At 41.8% G+C, this 21,764-nt stretch overlaps 1 protein-coding gene across 8 annotated transcripts; it reads left to right on the forward strand.

Annotated features, from left to right (window-relative positions):
• Positions 1-866: 866 nt before the first annotated feature.
• On the forward strand, positions 867-11,927 carry LOC308490062 (zinc finger protein 350-like). Of its 8 annotated transcripts, none has more exons than XM_081031803.1 (7): positions 1,824-2,006; positions 2,143-2,242; positions 5,964-6,154; positions 6,524-6,650; positions 6,936-7,028; positions 9,008-10,269; positions 11,718-11,927. In XM_081031803.1, exons 3-7 carry the CDS (start codon positions 6,140-6,142, stop codon positions 11,859-11,861), a joined length of 1,641 nt encoding a protein of 546 aa, XP_080887929.1. In that variant the 5' UTR covers positions 1,824-2,006; positions 2,143-2,242; positions 5,964-6,139; the 3' UTR covers positions 11,862-11,927. The 8 variants fall into 8 exon arrangements, with proteins under 8 accessions (XP_080887932.1, XP_080887929.1, XP_080887930.1 ...); XM_081031808.1 differs by lacking the exon at positions 11,718-11,927 and adding an exon at positions 3,221-3,268 and having other exon boundaries at positions 1,995-2,041; positions 9,008-11,245; XM_081031805.1 differs by lacking the exon at positions 1,824-2,006 and adding an exon at positions 2,019-2,041 and having other exon boundaries at positions 11,718-11,920.
• The last annotated feature ends 9,837 nt before the right edge of the window (positions 11,928-21,764 follow it).

The following is a 21,764-nucleotide window of genomic DNA, read 5'->3' on the forward strand; positions in this document are numbered from 1 at the left end:
AGAGAAGAGCGTTTGTATTTGTCTACAGGACTATCACCCTTGAGAGTTGCCACCATTTCAAAGATTCCTACCTCCCCCATTACCTGCTAAATTGAGATGTGTTTTCAGTTTTTCTTCTCCCTCTCCTGGGAGTGGGCCCTTGACCTCTCTCTATACAGAGTACTTTCCCTTAATCTCGTAATTGTCCCATAATTTTCCACCTACTCAAGTTACAAACAGTCTTGCTTATCGGAAAAGAAATGGAAATTTGCTTTGCCATGTTGTGGGTATTTCAGAATTCAATCTATTGGGCAGGTCATTGCCTTCAGATGTATTTTAAGGCACCAACACTCTACAAGGCACTGTACTACTCACAGGTTACATCAGTGACCAAAACAGGCAAAGTAACAGCCTTCATGGACCTTACAATCTAGTGAGGGAGACAGTAAATGGATTATATGATGTCAGGAAGTGATAATTCCTATGAGGAAAATTAAAGCCTAGTAATAGATAGTAATGATAGGTACCATGTTTCCCCGAAAATACTAAGACCTACCCCGAAAATAAGCCCCAGTTAAGATCTTCATCCAGACGGACCGATTTAGTACGTTATGACATTGCAGAAGATGACATGACTATATTTGAATAAATGTAGATTGTTGTACATGAAAAAGACATCCCCTGAAGATACGCCCTAATGTGTCTTTTGGAGCAAAAATTAATATATGACCCGGTCTTATTTCTGGGGAAATAGGGTATAAGGCCCGGTCTTATTTTCGGGGAAACATGGCAGTAATTTATAGTAATGTATAGGTAGTAATGGGGGAGGTTTTATTCCCATCCCCCACTCCCTGGTTTTTCTGGATATAATTTGAGCCAAGACTATAGTACTGAGGAGAGTCACCCACCATATTATTTGTAAGCAGATAACAAACATTCCAGGGCTGTTTTCCTTTTAAAAAAATGTTTTTCAGTTACAGTTGACATACAATATCATATTAGTTTCAGGTATATAGCATAGTGATTAGACATTTATATACCTTATGAAGTGGTCACCCAATGAGACCAGTAGAGGGCTGTTTCTTATGATTGACAGCCTTCATACCTCAAAAACTTGAATGCAAATTCCCCAGCCACATGCCACACTCCTAAATGAGAACCTCTGGAGCTGGGGCCCAGGACTCTGCATTTTTAACAACAGCCTGATACACACCTCATTTTGACATTCTCTGCCCTAAATCCTAGATTACTATCCCCACTACCGCCCTCACATTATAATGGGACGGTTTCAAGTTGTGCCCTTCCCATTGATACCAGACCTTTACTGGCCTCATCTTAGTGGCCTTTTCCTGAGTTCCCACCCCAATGACAACTTAGGCTCCGCCCAGCCGCTCTTTTCCCCTTGAACATGGTGATGTCCACACCCACACTGTACCAGTTTCTGAAAATCATTTTTCTGTCCGTAAAACCTGCTTCCTTAAAACTATTTTTCTGGCCAGAAACTTTCTGTGGTGTCTGTTTACCGGATGCATCTTGTCCCTTTCTAGGAGTACCTTGTCTGCTGCTACCTCCACATGCATTCCTAATTGTCCGTTTGGAAACTTTTTTTGTTTTGTTTACAAAGTGGAGAATGCCCTCCGCGACCATAGTGTTATACCTCTTTGTCCAGCCTGCCGAAAGCAACTTAGCTCGCATCATGTTTGCCTCGTGAAGCTCTGAAAAGTTACCCATTTTCTGCCAAAGTCGAAGTGCCAAGAAACGACATAATTTCAGTGGCTTCTCTCTCACTTTCCCGCCATCCCTGGCTACTGGCCCCAAACGCCTTTTTGCCTTCTGTACGTCAGGCAGGTCTTCCAACATGGCGTCCCCCATGGGGTCACGGCAAGCTGGGCGCGGACATATTGCCGCCGATGGAAATACCGGAAATCATGTTGTCGGCGTTTCTTCAAACGCCTCAGAGCCACGTCGGCCGCCGTAGACGGTGCAGGAGAGTTCCACAAGTAGAAACGGTTCTCGGAAGTAACAAGGTTTGTACTCTCCTTGTGGGTCTGGGGTAAATCAGGTCAGTTTGTAGTTTTGTCCCCGGAAGTTTTCTTTTTTTCTTTTTTTGGTGTTGGTGATGGATTTTTGTTTGTTTGTCACAGTAGAGGTTTTGTTTCACAGGGTGACGTGTGGACGTGGTGTAGTATGGACCGTGGAATTATCGCCGGGGTCCGTGGGGGAGGGTAGAAGCCCCGAGATGAAGAGAGTTAAGCGAAATCAGGTAGGAACTGGATTTAAGGTATTTGAGGGGAACTGGACTCGTCTGTCTGTGGTTGGGGTGTCCTCGGAGTCAGTACAGCAAGATTCTGTAGAGATCAGCGCCCTTGTCCCGATCGTCGGAGTGTGGGGCTCTGCATGTCATCACACTTGTAGCGGGTGCAGGTGGCATTTAGGATGATCGCTTTTTCTGGTTCTTGTTGGGGATTTAACATGGAGCTCAGTGATGTTTGGATAGCCAGCAAATGGAGGTGTTTGGCCCTGGTTTCCCACTGATGAGGAAGTATGTAGTGAATGTGGTCCAGAGAGGCTTGTGAGGGTGAATCTTTGGACGCCCAGAACCCCTCGTGTTTGGTTAAGGTTGAATGAAGCCTGCTGCGAATACCCCCAGAGTGGGGACTCAAGCCCTGGGTTAAGAAGGTTCTTGGCTTCTCATAAGAAAGAATTCAAACGTGAGCTGATACCGAGTTTAAAGTGAAAGTAAGTTTATTTAGCAGAGAGTAAGAAAGAAAAGTTCACCCCCAGAGGGAGTGGTGGTCTGTAATTGCTAATGGAAGAGAGAGGCCCCTCTGGCGGTCTGGGTAGGGCTTATATGTGTTGCTTGTTTCTATGGAAAATTTCTTGGTATGGGGAAAAGGAGGAAAGAACAATGGTAAGTTTATCTTTAACTTTTGCAAGTTACAAGAAGAATAGGGGCAGGTTTATATTAAACTTTTGTAAGGTACAGCCTGTGGCTAGTTTATAATAGGTTTAATTACGGGAATGGCCATTACAGTGGAATCTCTTTGCTCAGTAGGCTTTAGATGGTCTCTTCTGTATGATTAGTGTCTGCCTGAGTTCTGTCTGGTGGCACATGGGTAGCAGGCTTGGAATCCAACCTTCTAGTTCTTTCCTCTGTAAAAATAGTCCTTGTGCCCCTTCCCTATCTTAAGGCTACGACCGAATTGTTTTGAAACCAACTGTTTCTTAACCTTTAATCCAGTAGTTGAGTAACTACAGACTGAGGGACTAAACCAGCAACGCCTGCCTGGTATGTATCTTTTGTGGTTTGTTTCATGCTGCAAGGCAGAATTGGGTGGTGACAGACATTTTGGACTGCAAAGTCGAAAATGTTTATCTATCTCTGCAGAAACTTATTTGCCAATGCCTGCACTCACCTCTTAATATACAGCAGTGGACAAAGTAGCTTACTTGCCTAACATATATTTATACTTATTTTTTCTAACAATCTTCATCTTTAGTATCTACCCTCTGTCAGGGTGACCCATATTCTAGTTTTATTAGTAAATCTTTGTCTATCTTAGTCAGTCGTGGTAGTTTGAACTTCCATTGCTACTGATTGAAACAAGTAGGTGTATGGTGCGCTTCTGGCTACCTATAACGGTAAAACTCTGCTTAGTGCTTTGTGGTGAATGTTTTCTCTTAAATGAGTAATTCTTTGAATCTGAAGTGAATCAGATTTTGACACTCTAAAATATTCCTCTTTGGGATATTGATTATTTTAGGTTGGTTAATTTTAAGAAACAGCAGCCCTGGAGAAACTGAAAACTTAGAAATTTCCTTTGTAAAAGGTATTTATATTTTTGTAAGGACAATCCTCTGTATGGTTGTCTCCCTCACTGTACCTGGCCTGCCTTCACTATCAGTGGAGAATGTGGGGACTTAAATCTGCACAGCAATTTTTTTTTTTTACACACGTTTTTATATCTTTTATTGGTCTTAAATATGGAAAGCTACATTTTAAGAAGTTGATAGGGTTAGTTGGGTTAAAGTGGTGCAGTAGGCAGTGGAGGAAGGGCATGCCAGCAAGAAAGGGAAAGATAAAAATACTATATTAAAGGATATTATCATTCATGACAACGCAATTGTGCATTTATGTAAAATATGTTTCTACTTATGCAGAAGAAATTAGAAATTTTTTTTTAATTAATTTTATTGGGGTGACAATTGTTAGTAAATTTACATAGATTTCAGGTGTACAATTCTGTATTACATCGTCTATAAATCCCATTGTGTGTTCACCACCCAGAGTCAGTTCTCCTTCCATCACCATATATTTGATCCCCTTTACCCTCATCACCCACCCCCCACCCCCTTACCCTCTGGTAACCACTAAATTATTGTCTGTGTCTATGAGTTTTTGTTTCTCATTTGTTTGTCTTGTTCTTTTTGGTTTATATACCACATATCAGTGAAATCATAGGGTTCTCTGCTTTTTCTGTCTGACTTGTTTCACTTAGCATTATTCTCTCGAGATCCATCCATGTTGTCACAAATGTTCCTATATCATCTTTCCTTAACGCCGAATAGTATTCCATTGTGTATGTGTACCACAACTTCTTTATCCATTCATCTATCGAAGGACATTTTGGTTGTTTCCATGTCTTGGCCACCATAAACAAAGCTGCAATGAACATTGGCGTACACGTGTCTCTATAGAGAAATGCTTTTATATTTTTGGGGTAGATACCCAGGAGAGCGATTGCTGGGTCATATGGTAATTCTATTCGTAATTTCTTGAGGAACCTCCACACTGCCTTCCATAGCGGCTGCACCAGTCTGCATTCCCACCAACAGTGTATGAGAGTTCCTTTTTCTCCACAGCCTCTCCAACACTTGTTACTATTTGTTTTGTTGATGAAAGCCATTCTGACTGGGGTGAGGTGATATCTCATTGTGGTTTTCATTTGCATTTCTCTGATGATTAGCGATGTTGAGCATTTTTTCATATGTCTATTTGCCATTTGTATATCCTCTTTGGAGAAATGTCTCTTCAGGTCCTCTGTCCATTTTTCAATTGGGTTGTTTGTTTTTTTGTTGTTGAGTTTCATGAGTTCCTTGTATATTTTGGATATTAGCCCCTTATCAGAGGAACTGTTTGCGAAAATCTTCTCCCATTCAGTTTGCTGCCTCATTATTTTGTCAATAGTTTCTTTTGCTGTGCAGAAGCTTTTCAGTTTCATATAATCCCATTTGTTTATTTTAGTTTTTACTTCCATTGCCTTTGGAGTCAAATTCATAAAATGCTCTTTGAACCCAAGGTCCATAAGTTTAGTACCTATGTTTTCTTCAATGCAGTTTATTGTGTCAGGTCTTATGCTTAAGTCTTTGATCCATTTTGAATTAATTTTGGTACATGGTGACAGATAGCAGTCCAGTTTCATTCTTTTGCACGTAGCTATCCAATTCCTGCACAGCAATTTAACCCTTGTATCCCATCCTTTTCCTCATAACCTCCCATAACTGACTCTTCACTCCCACTCCCAACATCTTTGGTCGTTAGCTGTAGGTGGTATTTAAGTTCATGGCTTCTGCCATTTTGGCAAGTTACTCAGTTTTGCTGGGTCTCTTCCATGTCTACTGGAGATATGTTACAAAACTTTTGATTGTTTTTTTCCTATTAATCTGTTACACCTATTTAATTATTAGACCAGCCAAAGAACCTAGAAGGGAAGAAGGCAAAACTTATTCTGCCCCTACTATGTCATTTCCTTCATCTCCTATGATAGTCACTCGACTTAAACTCCACAGAATAAAGGAATACCTTCACGACATTTAGAACCTAAGGCTTTATGGCCATAAGAATAAATTCTTCCAGGACACCAAATAAAGGGACACTTAGCAATATTGTGTATAATATGTGAAGGTGAGTGCCCAGGAGCAGTGTAGCCTCTGGGCCCAGCAGAAATGTACCACTCAAATAGAATTTTCTCCTTAACCCACAGGTCCTGACTCCCTAGAGGCAAAATAATCAACTGAAAGAAGTTACAGGATTGGGTGTCAGCATTTCCTGGGACACACCTGACTGACGACAGATATCTAGTTGGAAATTTGGAGTGGTTCCAGAAGGTACCAAGACAGAGCCTCCCCATTGCCAGCTGTTTTCAGAAAACAGAAGAAAATGCTTCAGGGCCAGGTGACTTTGGGTTTGTTTTATTCATTCCTTTGTTCCTTAATGGATTTGTAGAGGCCTATAAAAACCACTTCTGTTAATCTGAAAGTTACACGTATATATTGTTTGTTTTATATATATATGAATGTGGTATTTCTAAGTTAATAAGAACATTTAACTTTTACACATTATAGAAACTTCTATTTGGATAAATGTATGGATGACTGAAAGCACAGTTACTGAATATATTATTAGCCATTTTTCAACTATAAAAATAAAACCCCATACAATATCTAGATCCAGCCTATAAAGTGAAAATGAGCAGAAAAACTAACATTTGTTCCATATCATCAAAAGGACACCACCCTATTAAACAGCACGGTGTTGTTACAGGAGTCCCTGACATTTGACGATGTGGCTGTGGACTTTACCTGGGAGGAGTGGCAGCTCCTGGTCCCCGAGCAGAAGGACCTGTACCGGGACGTGATGTTGGAGAACTACAGCAACCTAGTGTCAGCGGGTGAGGACGGCTCCCCTGTGTCACTCTGAGGTCCCCAGTCAGTGACCTTTCCAGTCTCAGCTTCTGAAAGGTCTGGAGTGTCTGTGATGCTCTGAAGTGGCATGAGTCTCAGTCCCCGCTCTGTCCCCAGAGAAAGGGGTATATTCTCCCTCCTCCTGAGAGAAAAGCCTTTGCTTTTTGTAGGTGTGAAAATTGTTTTGTCTTTAAATCTAGCATTCTGCAGTCTTCACAGAACCTCATGCCCAATTCAGTATGTCTAAGTCTTCTATCATTTCCCATGAACAGGGTATCAAGCCTGCAAACCAGACATTCTCTCGAAGTTGGATCGAGGAGAATCACCGTGGACAATGGCAGAAGTCCACTGTTGGACACGTTCAGGTGAATGAGGGAACCAGTAAAGGGATAGGTATAGAAATCACATTCTATTCGTTCAGAGAAGAGTCACAGGTGAGGGGGGTTGAGGATAGGTAAGCAGTGCCTCCATGCATGTCTCTCCTGACCGGAGACCTCTATACCTTTGTAGGAGTTTAGAGAAAAACGTATTCTTTTATCTCTATTTTGTTCACATCTTGTATTTTTGTTTGCATAGTTTTCTTCTTCGTAGGATTCTCAAATCTTTCACTTCTTAATACTCTTCCACTTCCCTGGCTATGAGTTTCCACCATCCAAGGCTTGGCTCCAGGAGAAATCCCTAAATTCCTCAGTCTTCTGACCACTCCTCTTCCTGCCCTGGTAATGTGACTTCCCCTCCTATCCACCCCGTCTTGGGTGCTGTGTCCCAGAGTAAACTGGTCTTCACTGTGCCTTTGTCTACTTTTTTTTCTCTCTTAGATCCTCTTTTTTGCCATTCTGAGGTTCTTCAAAGGCCTGTTTTCCATTTTTATCCTCTGATCTCCTATCCCTTCAATGTTTTCTTGATTTTGGTGAACAAAGATTTTTCTGTTCCCAGCAGGCAACGCCCAAATTGCTGTCTCCCTGATGTGATCCACCACAGACTTTAGTTGAGTAGAATTTACTCATCTTGATGACAACTCTCGGGCTCCCAATGACTGCAAGGACCTACAATCATCTTCCCTCCCAGGAAACCCCTATAAGTTCATGTTCTCCTTCATTCCTGTGCATCTTACATCCGGGCCATCCAGGCGTTACCTCACATGATCCCTACCTGTAGAGCTCTCTTCTTAAAGGAATCTGCAGGTCATGATGTGTTATAACTAGAAAAGATATTTTAATGTTCTTCATTCTCTGTTCCAGCCTAAACCAGACCGTAACTCTTGCCTAGTTCAATTCCTTTGTGTATTTATTAATCCTAATCTTTTTTATGGTTTATCATGGGTGTTGTTGTTATATTTACCTCCTGAACGCTTTTGTTTCATCTCAGCATAATCTCAGGATATTTAGTCACAGTTAATCACGTTACCTCTCACATGACATGAAACTCTTCTTAGTGTCACTGTGATACAGTATATATTGTTCACACAGAGATTTCTATGTTCTTTCCTAAGCTCCCTATTATGTTGCTTTTTTTTCGTCCTTTTATAAATTATTTTTGGATAGAGTAGTTTATGCTGGGGGATAACAGCAGTGTGAAAAACCAAGTGTACCAAGAGTTTCCATTCTAAGAGGAGGAGACAAAATCAAACTTTAAATAATATGTATATGGGGTGAAGCAGTCTGTGATAAAATTGTCAGCATAATGTCAAGTGCTGGAGCTGGGGTAAATTGTTTAGGAAAGAGAACACCTCTCTGAGGTGTAGGTTTTAAGTTAGAGGTGCTAGGAGCCCTCTGCTTTGTCATTATTCCTCCCACCATGCCAAAAACAGTGAATCCACCAAGAAGTCCTGGCTTCTTCCAAAATGTAGCCTGATTTTCTCTGTCCCTCTCCCTCTCTGTTGCGCCTTCCTACCAGCTTTCCCAACCTGTAGCTCTTTTCCTTGTGTCTGTCTTTGTCTTGTAAGTGGTTTTACCAAAGTGCAGTGTAGGTTCCGTGAACATGAGGGGAATTGTTTTCTTATCCCTGTTCTAGCACCGTGCCTGTTACACAGGGTGGTCAGGAACGTGGAGTGAGTCTGTCTCACCCACTTGGATGAGGGGGCCCACCCACCTGTGGTCTGCTGCTACAGCATATTGCTTGTGTTTTACAGTCTCTGCACTTTTGGCAAAGCCAATATTCAGAAAGTAGCCAAATTTGTGTTTATTCATTATTACTGTTTTTCCCAATGTACAGGAACATTAAGCATGGAGTTTTATTTACACTCGTATCATAGGGTCGTCACTAAAACAGCTCACATCGAAGTATTTTTTTGAATTTTCTTCCAAATCAAGATGATGAAAGAATTCACTGTTTTCTTTCCTAGAAATCTGGAAAGAGGATGATCATCTGCTGGAGCACTTGCAAAATGAAAGCATGGAGAATACCCTAGAGCAATGGCATGAATGTCACACATTTGAAAATTCTGTCCATCAGAGCAAAACTCATTTAACGTTAAGGCAAGATCATGATATGTTTGACTCACATGGAAAATGCATGAAATCAGATTTAACTTTACTTAACCAGAGCAGAAGCTGTGAAATAAAGAACCCCGCTGAGTTTAGTGGAGATGGGAAATCCTTTCATCATGCTAACAGTGAACAATTTCAGACTGCAGTTAAATTCCCCAAAAGCCGAAAACTCGTCAGCACTAAGTCCCAACTCATCAAGCATCAGAAGACTCAAAAAATAAGGAAACGTCATGTATGCAGTGAATGTGGGAAAGCTTTCATGAAGAAGTGTTTGCTCACTGATCACCAGAACCTTCATACAGGAGAGAAGCCCCATCAATGTAGTCTGTGTGGGAAAGCCTTCTCCAGAAAGGTCACACTTAATGAACATCGGAGATCGCACACAGGAGAGAAACCTTATGAATGCACTGAGTGTGGCAAAGCCTTTCTCAAGAAATCACGGCTCAATATACATTACAAGATACACACAGGAGAGAAACCCTTTATATGCAGTGACTGTGGGAGAGGCTTCATCCAGAAAGGCAACCTCATGGTACATCAGCGGACTCATACAGGTGAGAAACCTTATATATGCAACGAATGTGGAAAAGGCTTCAGCCAAAAAACATCGCTCACGACACATCAGAGATTTCACACAGGAAAGACACCCTTTGTGTGCAGTGAATGTGGAAAATCCTGTTCCCAGAAAACAGGTCTCATTAAACATGAAAGAATTCACACAGGAGAGAAACCCTTTGAGTGCAGTGACTGTGGGAAAGCCTTTATTGGGAAGCCACAGCTTGTTGTTCATCAGAGAATTCATACAGGAGAGCGACCCTACAGATGCAGTGAGTGTGGGAAAGCCTTCAGAGCGAAGTCGGTCCTCAATGAACATCAGAAAATTCACTCAGTCAAGGTGGAAAACTCTCTCACAGTGAGCCACAGCTCATCACAGAGCAGTGTTCTGCAGGAGAAAAACCTTGTTAATACGGTGACTGTGCAGGTGCCGCCTGTGGCCCCTCACACAGCATTAAACATCAGTGGGTTCCCAGCCAACAGGAATGTAGTCATAGTGGGCCAGCCTGTGGCCAGATGTGCACCCTCAGGAGGATTTGCACAGGACAGAAACCTGAATGCAGTGAGTGTGGTCACGCCTTCAGTGATCAATTATGTCTTATTTTATGTCACAGAAAACCAGTAGGAAAAAACTCAGAGACACTTTCTGTGTGTAAAAGGCTTGAGCAAAAGTTTCTAACTCACACTGTCTGAGAAGTCAATACTGAGAAAAAGTTTCTAACTCACACTGTCTGAGAAGTCAATACTGAGAAAAAGTGTGAAATGCTGAGACTTGGAAAGCCTGACATCCTATTGAATGCATGCATTGATACGGAAGCATAATCTGATGTTAACTCAAACACATACATCAGTTGCTCTGTTGTGGCCAATGAATGAAAGAATTGAGTGAAGGAAATAAATGAATGTTTAAAACATAATTTGTATCTGAAATGTTGCTATGAATGACAAACCAGGAAAGGCTAATACTGGTGGGATGTGAACATGTATATATCAGTTCAGTTTCCCCACGCCATGGTGAAGGGTCAAGTGAAAACTGGGAAGTCTACTGGAAGTCTCAGAAGTTTATATTATGCAGAGGGATTTAAGGAACAACAGGTTCAGATTAAGTCGACTCATTCATTTGACCAAGTGTTGGTCAAATACTTCCTTTGTCTCTGGTTCTGTTCCAGGAGGTGAGGATACAGTTGTGATTAAAACAAGCCTATTATAGGAGAGACCAGTGATGTAGGTGGATTATCTTTTAAGTGGTATCTCTACTCCAGTTAATATCCTGATAGGATGTAAATATCTTTATTAGGAGAAATGAACATGGAGTGATTGGTTCAAAAGGATATGGCAATTTATTGTTGGACCATATTATTTTGAGGGATTGGGGAAGAAAGAACTCTTTAGTGGTGAGCACCATAGAACACAAAATAATTTTGTGAAAGCTCATTTTATCCACAAGGAGTTTGTAAATTCCTTAATTTTAGTGATTTAAATTTTAATGTTTAAACAAATTTTCTAAAAAACTACAAACCAATAAATGAAAAATAAGTTTCTCCATTGCATTTGCCACATTTCATGTGCTCAACATTCGTGACAACTGGCTACCGCACAGTGAGACAATGAGAGAAATTACTATCATTTCCATTGTTGTAGAACGTTATACATTGGGGAGTGCTGGTTTCTCAATTTTATATTTCCCAGCACATTAAAGAAACAAGCGTAGCATCCTAGTTGTATATAGATTTGAAAAGTGAATGAATGGACTAATGGGCTAATCAAAGTGTATTTTGTCACTGATGGGACAGTTCTAAAGAACAGAACTGTTATCCCAAACTTTTCATGTGGGATCAGAGAGGCTTATTAACTGGTTATAAGGAGAGCAGAAAAGGAAAATGATTCCTAGAATGAATAGAACAAAAAACAGAAAGAACTTTAGTCTCTAAGAATGGTGGAGTGTATAGGATATAGAAGGTGACATCTTCTGGAATGTCTTGGTGATAAGTCCTTAAAATTTGTCCACAGGCCTGGTACCTGTGGAAAATATCCGGCTCCTCTGCGACTGCTGAATTGAGACGTGTGAGTTCTATTTTCCCTCATTCCTTCCCACTGTCCTGGAAGCAGGTTCTTCGACTTCTTCACCCAGAGTTCTTTTCTTTGATCTTATGAAGCTGCAATATCCTGGTTACACACACTGAATTATGTTAGAAAAGTAAACGAAAGTTTGGCATGCTGTCTCCGTCTCAATTCAATCGTAATTCTGAGTTTGGGTAATTTAGTCCTTCAGAAATATTTTAGAGTAGCATCACTGTGCAAAGGCATGGTTTTATGCACCTGATACACCAGTGAACAGGCAAAGGAACAGCCTTTATGGACCTTATAATCTAGTAAGGGAGAGCTAGTAAATGGATTATATAATCTCAGGACGAGATAAATCCTATGAAGAAAACGCTTAGTAAGAGATCATAATGGGGGAGATGTCCCCCTTCCCAATGGAAGGCTTTTGAGGATATAATTTGAGCCAATTCCAAAGTACTGAGGGGACTCACCATCCATCATAATATATAACCAGAGAACATTCCAGGACTGCTTCTTATGATTGTGTATCATAGGCCTCAGATTCTCTGAAAAACTGAAAAGAATGCAAATTCCTGAGTCATACCCCACATCTAAAGCAGAACCTCTGGGGCTGGAGTCCAGGACTCTGCATTTTCAACAAGGGCCTGATTCACTCATTTTGAACATCTCTACCCTAAATCCTGGATTATTGTCCTCATCACCACCCTCACAATATACCTCATAATGCGATGGGTTCAGTGTAGATGGTCTCCAGCAAAGAATCAGTCACGAGTGCTCCACCAACCAGACCCCTCAGATCCCTTCCAATTTGTCCTGTGAATCTCTAGATCCGGCCATGGCAAGGTCAGGTTTGTTTGCTCATGGACCTGAACAGTCAGGACCCAGGATGGGCTGTGAAGCTGATTTAATCCCTGAGGACCACGTGCTGAGTTCACTTCAGAGCTTGACATCCGCAGGTGAAGATGGCCTAGTACACACTTAAGCCTGCTACCACAACCAGATCCTCATGGTTCTAATAAAGTCCACCCATCACCTTGACTAGTCCTCAGGAGTGGGTCATGAAGTCACACTGCCTGATCTGAATCCTGCCCAAGCTGTGTGCCTTTAAGCAAGTTACTTAACTCACCTATGTCTGTTTACCTTTAAAATACCTGCTTTAGGTTTGTTGTGAGAAGTAGATGTAGTTAACACGTTACCTGCCAAACAGGCAATTAAAAGTAGTATTAGTCCTACTGAAGGCGGAATCCCTCTTTCCTTCCATTGTCTGGGTCATCATCAACATCTTCAGTAGAGCCAATTTTCCAGTGAAGGCTGTGGGCGTCGATTTTCACCGTTGGCTCTGCCCCTACAACCAACGCCATCCAAACCTGCCTTACTCCATGCCATCCCTGTTCCGCCCCATTCCCAAATATCACCTAGACTGGAAGTCCTGTGTTTCTGTCCACGAACTGACCGCTGCTTCCTAACGTCTAGGCTCCTTACAAACTTCGCTGGTCCTCCAAAGGCTCCAGGAGCCTTTAGCTCACTCGATCTTCTCTGACTTACCAAACTGCGCTTCCTGTAAGATGGTCGCCCCCGTAGTGCGACCGTAATGGTTCACGGGCGCCGCCATATTTCCGTTTTGCCTAAAAGCCTGAATAGAATACAGCCCGCGCTAAGTTGGCCTTGGATAGGCTCCAGCCTTTGAAAACGTATTCAGCACGGAATTGTTGACCCACATCAGGAGGGAAAGCACGGAGGTTGCCAAAAAGTAATTTCAATTTCTCCCTGCTCTGAGCCGCAGGCGCCATAACGGCCGCCTCGGCCCCTACGGCCTAGGTTGGCGTGACCACGTTACGTCACAGAGCAGCGCCTACGCCAGAGTTCAAACGTCCAGAGCCTTCCGAGATCCCAGACAGACCAGAAGCGTCGCTAGCAAACCCCAGAACGCTGGGAGGGGAGTCGTTGTGGAAGTGAGTTCAGCCTTTGGTACCTGTCCCTGGAGTCTTGAGAAGCTCAGCCTCAAGAGGGGCGGGGTCTGCACGGCTAGGGAGTGAGGGCCTGTGAGGCGACTGAACGGCCTTTCTGTGGACTTTTGGTTAGGCCACTGGGGTGTCTTTGCCTTAGTAGTCCGCCCTCTGGTGGTCAGTGTTATTAAGCGCATGAAGAGATTAACGACGGAAGTTCCGATTGTTCTGGTTTGTCGTCTGTGTGGGTAATGCTTGTTGGGCCCAGTGATTAAAAACTGGAGTGGTAAGTGTGTGCCTGTGCAGGGTTACGATTTATTGGGGGGCTGGGACGTGCAGAAGCCTGGAGGTGGGTGGGAGTGGGAAGGATGTTAATGAATTTATACTGGAGAGAAGCCCTATGGATGCAGTGAGTGTGGTAAAGCCTGCAGTCATAGTCATGTCTCATTGCACATCAGCGATTTCACACCGGAAACGCTCCCTGTGTAAGCAGTGAATGTGGAAAAGCCTACGTGCAGAAGTTAATACTTAGTAGACATCAGAGAATCCACACAAAAGAGAGACCCCATGGATGCAGCGGTTGTGGGAATGCCTTCTCACGTAGGCAATTGCTGTCCTTTCAGTTTCCTAGTCTTCTCATTGGTGAGCTGGAGGTGAGTGTAGATAACAGGCACACTAATTTAGCAGGTGGGAGTGAAGCCAGGTAGTAGAGGTGTGAAGGTCAGCACAACAGGACACCTGGCTGGATTTTGAAGAAAGGGTGGGATCACCAGGTGAAGGTGATTTCTGGCCTAGTAACTCCTCTCTGTTTCTGGCTGAAAAAATTAAGTCAGCTTCTTCACGTGAAACTGCACACAGGCAGGCAGGATTCTCCCAGCTGAAGTGTCATTTTCATTTTTTGACTCATTGTGTGATTTAGGCCGGTCCTTTACCTCTCTGAACCCTGTTTTCATAGGCTGTGTGAACAAAGGGAGCGGCTTGTCTTAGGGTGCTTCTTAGTCTGATATGTGGGAGTCACAGGATGGAACATAGGAAAAATGTATACCCCACTTCCCACCCCTCTCTTTGGATTTCTAATGCCACTATTTCCCCATCTTGGAGGCAGGAAAGGCATGCGTCTGCCACAAGCCCCCTCCCCCCGCAACATTGACTCTGTCCCTCCCACAGTCTCAAGGGCATTCTTCATCCTTTTTTAACTTAATTTTATATTTTTACCTTAGTCCAAAACACTGAACTAACGGATTATCTCCGTAGGCACACAAAACTATAGTATACGTCTTGTGTTTGTCACAGATGCCCACTCTGTTTTGCTAAGAAAGAAGTGTTTAATCATGTAACAGTTTCTTTCCCACAGAGGACTGCCATAAATGCCACCATAAGAACAGCTGCCAATCAGTATCTGTGAAATTACTTCATCTATCTTGGTCCAGGTACAACCGCTACCTCTACAGTCTGTGCCACCTCAATTCACCCTCCCCCCCCACTCTTTTGTATAACCTCAGCTCCTCCAGATTCTGTAGTGTTCTCTAAAGCTTTCTGTGCCAGAGACATTCCCAATTTCCACCCCTGCCAAGGATAAAAAATTCTTAGCCATAGGGACACTTACACATCTTTCAGGATGGCCATGCCCACATACAACAAAAGAGACTGGGTAGACACAGCCAACTTACAAGTAAGTCTTGGTTCCTTATACTGACATGGAAGAGGAGGGTGCTATTACTGGCACTTGAGGAGATGGAGGTCTCAGAGCTAAGATGTTCAGAGGGAGAGGCTGTCTTCTCTGTACGGCACACCTTTGAAAATGGCTGCTCCACAGGTGCCACCATATTTCCCACCCAAGGGCTCGAATGTTCAGAATCTGGGTCCCTGGAGGCTCCCCACTGACCAGTGGCTATTATTCACTCAAAGGTGCTACTGAGTCTGTGCAGAGGATGGGGGGTTGCCAGGTGACCAAAATAGCGTGTGGAAGCCTGTTGGTGGAGCGCAGTAAGTGAGGAGACTGGGTAATAGGGGAGATGTCTGTGGACATCATTGTTGGATATCAGTGATGAGAGTCTCTGAGCATCAGTGATGAGGGTCTGGGGATCAATGAAGGGGGTGTATTGGGCTGAGAGGTGGTTTGTATAGTGAATAAGCAGGGAGTCTGGAGATCGTTGGTCAGGGGAATCTGTGAAGTTAATTGGTGAATCTAGGTTAGCAGTAGAGGGAATGTGGTGTCAGCTGTAACATGGTGAATCTGAGTTCAAAACTAGAGGCTTGGGGGAGATTAAAAAAAAATGGCGGCGTGAGGTGAGCCTCTGTAGCGCTCCCCTGGAATTTACAACAAATTGGACAACAATAACTCCACAAAGGACTCCCTGCACAGCAGACAGGCAAGACGAAGAGGCCCACTACTGAATTCACCTCCAGGTGGGTGAATCGTGCGAGCGGGGGAGGAGGGAGAGGAGAAGTGCGGACACGGAGCTGCGTGGGCACAGGACGCAGACCTAGCTCAGTGCTCAGAGCTCGCTGCTCCCAAACTGCCGCAGCTGCGGGAGAGGGAAGGACTCGGACTGCTAGGGCTCCGCTTACGGCCCACAGGGCTGAGGGGGCAGCATATAACACGGCTGAACCCAACGCTCGCTCACGGCAGACCTCGGAGCAAAGACTGAGGGAAGAGGGCTGAAATCGGTGGTTTAAGCCCTCACTGCCGAGCGGAGAACAGAAGCCTTAGGCACGGAGACTAGCCGCCCCCTCCCTACCCTCCCAGAGCTCGCCCTGCCCCCACCTGCCCGGTGCTAGAAGCGATAAAGTAGCAGTATTAGATCAAAGGACAGAATATTTGCTGCTCTGAGAACTGTGGACCGCAGACACAGATTCGCAGCTCAACTAGTTTTGGCAAAGGGGAGGGAGCTGTGGAAGCAGGACTGACTGTGGTGGTAGTCGCCGCCATTGCTCTGGGCCACCTCTCACAACTCACCCCGCTCCTGGCCCCACCTATCTGGGCGGATCCCTGCAGGAGTAAACAGAACTGCTGAAACATTCGGGCTCTGAATCTGGTGCAGAAAGAGCTTTGGAACTTCAAAAGCTCTTCGCATACCTATCAACCTGTTGCAGAAGCCACTCCTGTAGATGTCTAGGAAGAGAAATAGCAAATCAGTGATTGCCATGAATAACCAAGGCAACAATATAGCTCAGAAAGAAAGTGAAAAGTCTCCAGAAAAGGAACTTAGAGATATGGAAATATGTGATTTAAATGACAGAGAATTCAAGATTGCAATTCTGTAAAAACTGAATGAGATGCAAGAAAACACAGAAAGGCAGTTTAATGAACTCAGAAACACAATCAAAGAACACCATGAGCATTTTACAAAAGAGATTGAAATTTTGAAAAAGAACCAAATAGAATTTCTGGAGATTAACAACTCAATAGAAGAAATTAACAATAAAATATCCAGCTTAGATAGTAGAGTTGACCAGATGGAGGAAAGAATCAGTAACATCGAAGATAGGAACCTGGAATTTACACAGATGGAAGAAGAAAGAGACTTGAGACTTAAAAGAAATGAAAGAACTCTACAAGAACTTTCTGACTCCATCAGAAAGAGCAATATAAGAATAATAGGCATACCAGAAGGAGAAAGAGGGAAGGGAACAGAGAATATATTCAACCAAATCGTGGATGAGAACTTCCCAAATTTGTGGAAAGAACTGGATCCTCGAATCCAAGAAGCAAATAGAACACCTAATTTCCTCAATCCAAACAGGCCTTCACCAAGGCACATTGTATTGAAGCTGTCTAAAATCAATGACAAAGAAAGAATTCGCAAGGCAGCCAGGGAAAAGACGGTAACTTACAAAGGAAAGCCCATTAGATTATCATCAGATTTTTCAGCAGAAACTCTACAAGCTAGGAGAGAATGGAACCAAATATTCAAACTATTGAAAGAGAGAAATCATGAGCAAAGAATAATATATCCAGCAAAGATCTCCTTTAGATATGAAGGAGGAATAAAGACCTTTCCAGACATCCAGAAGCTGAAGGAATTTTCTAATACACGACCTGTACTACAAGAAATACTAAAGGAGGCTATTAGACCACCATCAACAGGGACAACTTGTGGAAACCAAAACAAAAAAGGGGGAGAGTAAAGGCCTGAACTGGAATATGGGAATAGAGATAGTAAGCATGCTGAAGAAACTGGAATACTCTAAATATCAACCTTTCTTTTACATAAACTTAAGGGTAACCACTCAAAAAACATCCAGAACTGAACTATATACTATAATAAAAGAAGAAACAGAGGGAAACATCATAGAATACCACCACACAGAAATAATAGACAACAACAAAAAGGCAAAGAAACAATGGAGACACAGCCTTACCAGAAAACTAAAGATAGAATGACAGGAAATCCTCACATATCAATAATCACCCTAAATGTAAATGGACTGAACTCACCAATAAAGAGACACAGAGTAGCAGATTGGACCAAAAAACTAAACCCAACCATATGCTGTCTCCAAGAGACACATCTCAGCTACAAGGACAAGCATAGACTCAAAGTGAAAGGGTGGAAATTGACACTCCAAGCAAATGGTACCCAGAGAAAATCAGGTGTAGCCATAATGATTTCTGATGAAACAGACTTCAGGGTGAAAAAGATAACAAGAGACAAAGATGGATATTTCATAATAGTAAAGGGGACTATACAACAAGAAGACATAACAGTCATCAATATTTATGCCCCCAATCAGGGAGCACCGAAATATACCAAGCAACTACTAACAGAACTAGAGGGAGAAATTGACCAAAACACAATTATACTAGGGGACTTAAATACATCATTGACAGCTATGGAAAGATCATCCAAACAGAAAATAAATAACGAAATAGCAGCCCTAAATGACACATTAGATGAAATGGACGTAATTGACATTTATAGAGCACTTCATCCTGAAACATCAGACTATACATTCTTTTCGAGTGTACATGGAACATTCTCACATATAGACCATATATTGGGACATAAAATCAACCTCAGCAAATTTAAGAAGATTGAAATCATACCACGCATATTCTCTGATCACAAGGCATTGAAATTGGATATCAACTGCAAAAAGAAAGCAGCAAAAAACACAAATACATGGAGATTAAACAACATACTTTTAAAGAATGACTGGGTCAAAGAAGAAATTACAGGAGAGATCAAAAGACACATAGAAACAAATGACAATGAAAATACATCCTACCAAAATTTTTGGGATGCCGTGAAAGCAGTTTTAAGAGGGAAATTTATATCATTACAGGCCTATCACAAGAAACAAGAAAAATCGCAAATAAACAACCTCATGTTACACCTTAAAGAACTAGCAAAAGAAGAACAAGCGAAACCCAAGGTCAGCAGAAGAAAGGAGATAACAAAAATCAGAGCAGAACTAAATGAAATAGAGAACAAAAAGACAATAGAAAAAATTAATGTGACAGGGAACTGGTTCTTTGAAAAGATTAACAAAATTGACAAACCCTTGGCTAGACTCACTAAGATAAAAAGAAAGAAGACACTAATTAACAAAATCAGAAATGAAAAAGGGGAAGTTATCACGAACACCACAGAAATAGAAAGGATCATGCAAGAATACTATGAAGGACTATATGCCACCAAATTCAATGACTTAGAAGAAATGGACAAGTTCTTAGAAACATATAGCCTTCCAAGGCTGAATCATGAAGAACTGGAAAATCTAAACAGGCCAATCACCAGTAACGAAATTGAATCAGTCATCTAAAACCTTCCCAAAAGCAAAAGTCCTGGACCACATGGCTTCACTAGTGAATTCTACCAAACCTTCAAAGAGGATCTAATACCAATCCTGCTCAAACTCTTCCAAAAAATTGAAGAGTCAGTACTCCCTAACTCATTTTATGAGGCCAACAGTACCCTGATACCAAAACCTGGTAAGGACAACACAAAAAAAGAAAACTACAGACCAATATCTCTGATGAATACAGATGCAAAAATCCTAAACAAAATTCTAGCAAATCGAATACAACAATGCATTAAAAAGATTATTCATCACGACCAAGTGGGGTTCATCCCTGGGGCACAAGGATGGTTCAACATTCGCAAATCCATCAATGTGATACATCACATAAACAAAATAAAGGACAAAAATCATATGATTCTATCGATTGATGCAGAAAAAGCATTTGATAAGATACAACATCCATTTATGATTAAAACACTTAATAAAATTGGTATAGAAGGAAAATACCTCAACATAATAAAGGCCATATACGACGAGCCCTCAGCTAATCTCATAATTAATGGTGAAAAGCTGAAGCCCTTTGCTCTGCATTCAGGAACACGACAAGGTTGTCCCCTATCACCTCTGCTTTTCAAAATAGTGTTGGAAGTCCTTGCTAGAGCAATCAGGCAAGAGAAAGAAATAAAAGGCATCCAAATTGGGAATGAAGAAGTTAAATTGTCACTCTTTGCAGATGACATGATGCTATATATAGAAAACTCTAAAGACTCCACCAAAAAGCTGTTAGAGACAATCAATGAATACAGTAAAGTTGCTGGCTACAAAATCAACGTACAAAAGTCCATTGCATTCCTATATACTAACAATGAAATCTCAGAAAAAGAAATACAAAAAACAATTCCCTTTGCAATTGCAGCAAAAAGAATAAAATACCTAGGAATAAATTTAACCAAGGATGTGAAGGATTTATATGCTGAAAACTATAAGACATTTTTGAAAGAAATTGAAGATGACACAAAGAAATGGAAGGACATTCCGTGCTCATGGCTTGGAAGAATCAACATAGTTAAAATGGCCATATTACCCAAAGCAATATACAGATTTAATGCAATCCCCATCAAAATCCCAATGGCATTTTTTAAAGAAATAGAACAAAAAATCATCAGATTTGTTTGGAACCACAAAAGACCCCGAATAGCCAAAGCAATCTTAAGAAAAAAGAACAATATTGGAGGTATCACACTCCCTGACTTTAGCTTGTACTACAGGGCTACAATAATCAAAACAGCATGGTATTGGCGGAAAAACAGACACGTAGACCAATGGAATAGAATTGAGAACCCAGAAATAAAACCACATAAATATGGACAGATAATTTTTGACAAAGAAGCTAAAAACATACAATGGAGGAATGACAGCCTCTTCAATAAATGGTGCTGGCAGAATTGGATAGCCACGTGCAAAAGAATGAAACTGGACTGCTATCTGTCACCATGTACCAAAATTAATTCAAAATGGATCAAAGACTTAAGCATAAGACCTGACACAATAAACTACATAGAAGAAAACATAGGTACTAAACTTATGGACCTTGGGTTCAAAGAGCATTTTATGAATTTGACTCCAAAGGCAATGGGAGTAAAAGATAAAATAAACAAATGGGACTATATGAAACTTAAAAGTTTCTGCACAGCAAAAGAAACCATCGACAAAATAAAGAGGCTACCGACTGAATGGGAGAAGATTTTTGCAAATAGTTCCTCCGATAAGGGTCTAATATCCAAAATATACAAGGAACTCATGAAACTCAACAACAAAAAAACGAACAACCCAATTGAAAAATGGGCAGAGGACCTAAAGAGACATTTCTCTAAAGAAGACTTACAAATGGCAAATAGACATATGAAAAAATGCTCAACATCACTAATCATCAGAGAAATGCAAATAAAAACCACAATGAGATATCACCTCACCCCAGTCAGAATGGCTATCATCAACAAGACAAATAGCAACAAGTGTTGGAGAGGCTGTGGAGAAAAAGGAACCCTCATACACTGTTGGTGGGAATGCAGACTGGTGCAGCCGCTATGGAAGGCAGTGTGGAGGTTCCTCAAGAAATTACGAATAGAATTACCATATGACCCAGCAATCGCTCTCCTGGGTATCTACCCCAAAAATATAAAAGCATTTCTCTATAGAGACACGTGTACGCCAATGTTCATTGCAGCTTTGTTTACGGTGGCCAACACATGGAAACAACCAAAATGTCCTTCGATAGATGAATGGATAAAGAAGTTGT

This window comes from Rhinolophus hipposideros, assembly GCF_964194185.1.
Source record: "Rhinolophus hipposideros genome assembly, chromosome: 21".
Classification (NCBI taxonomy): domain Eukaryota; kingdom Metazoa; phylum Chordata; class Mammalia; order Chiroptera; family Rhinolophidae; genus Rhinolophus; species Rhinolophus hipposideros.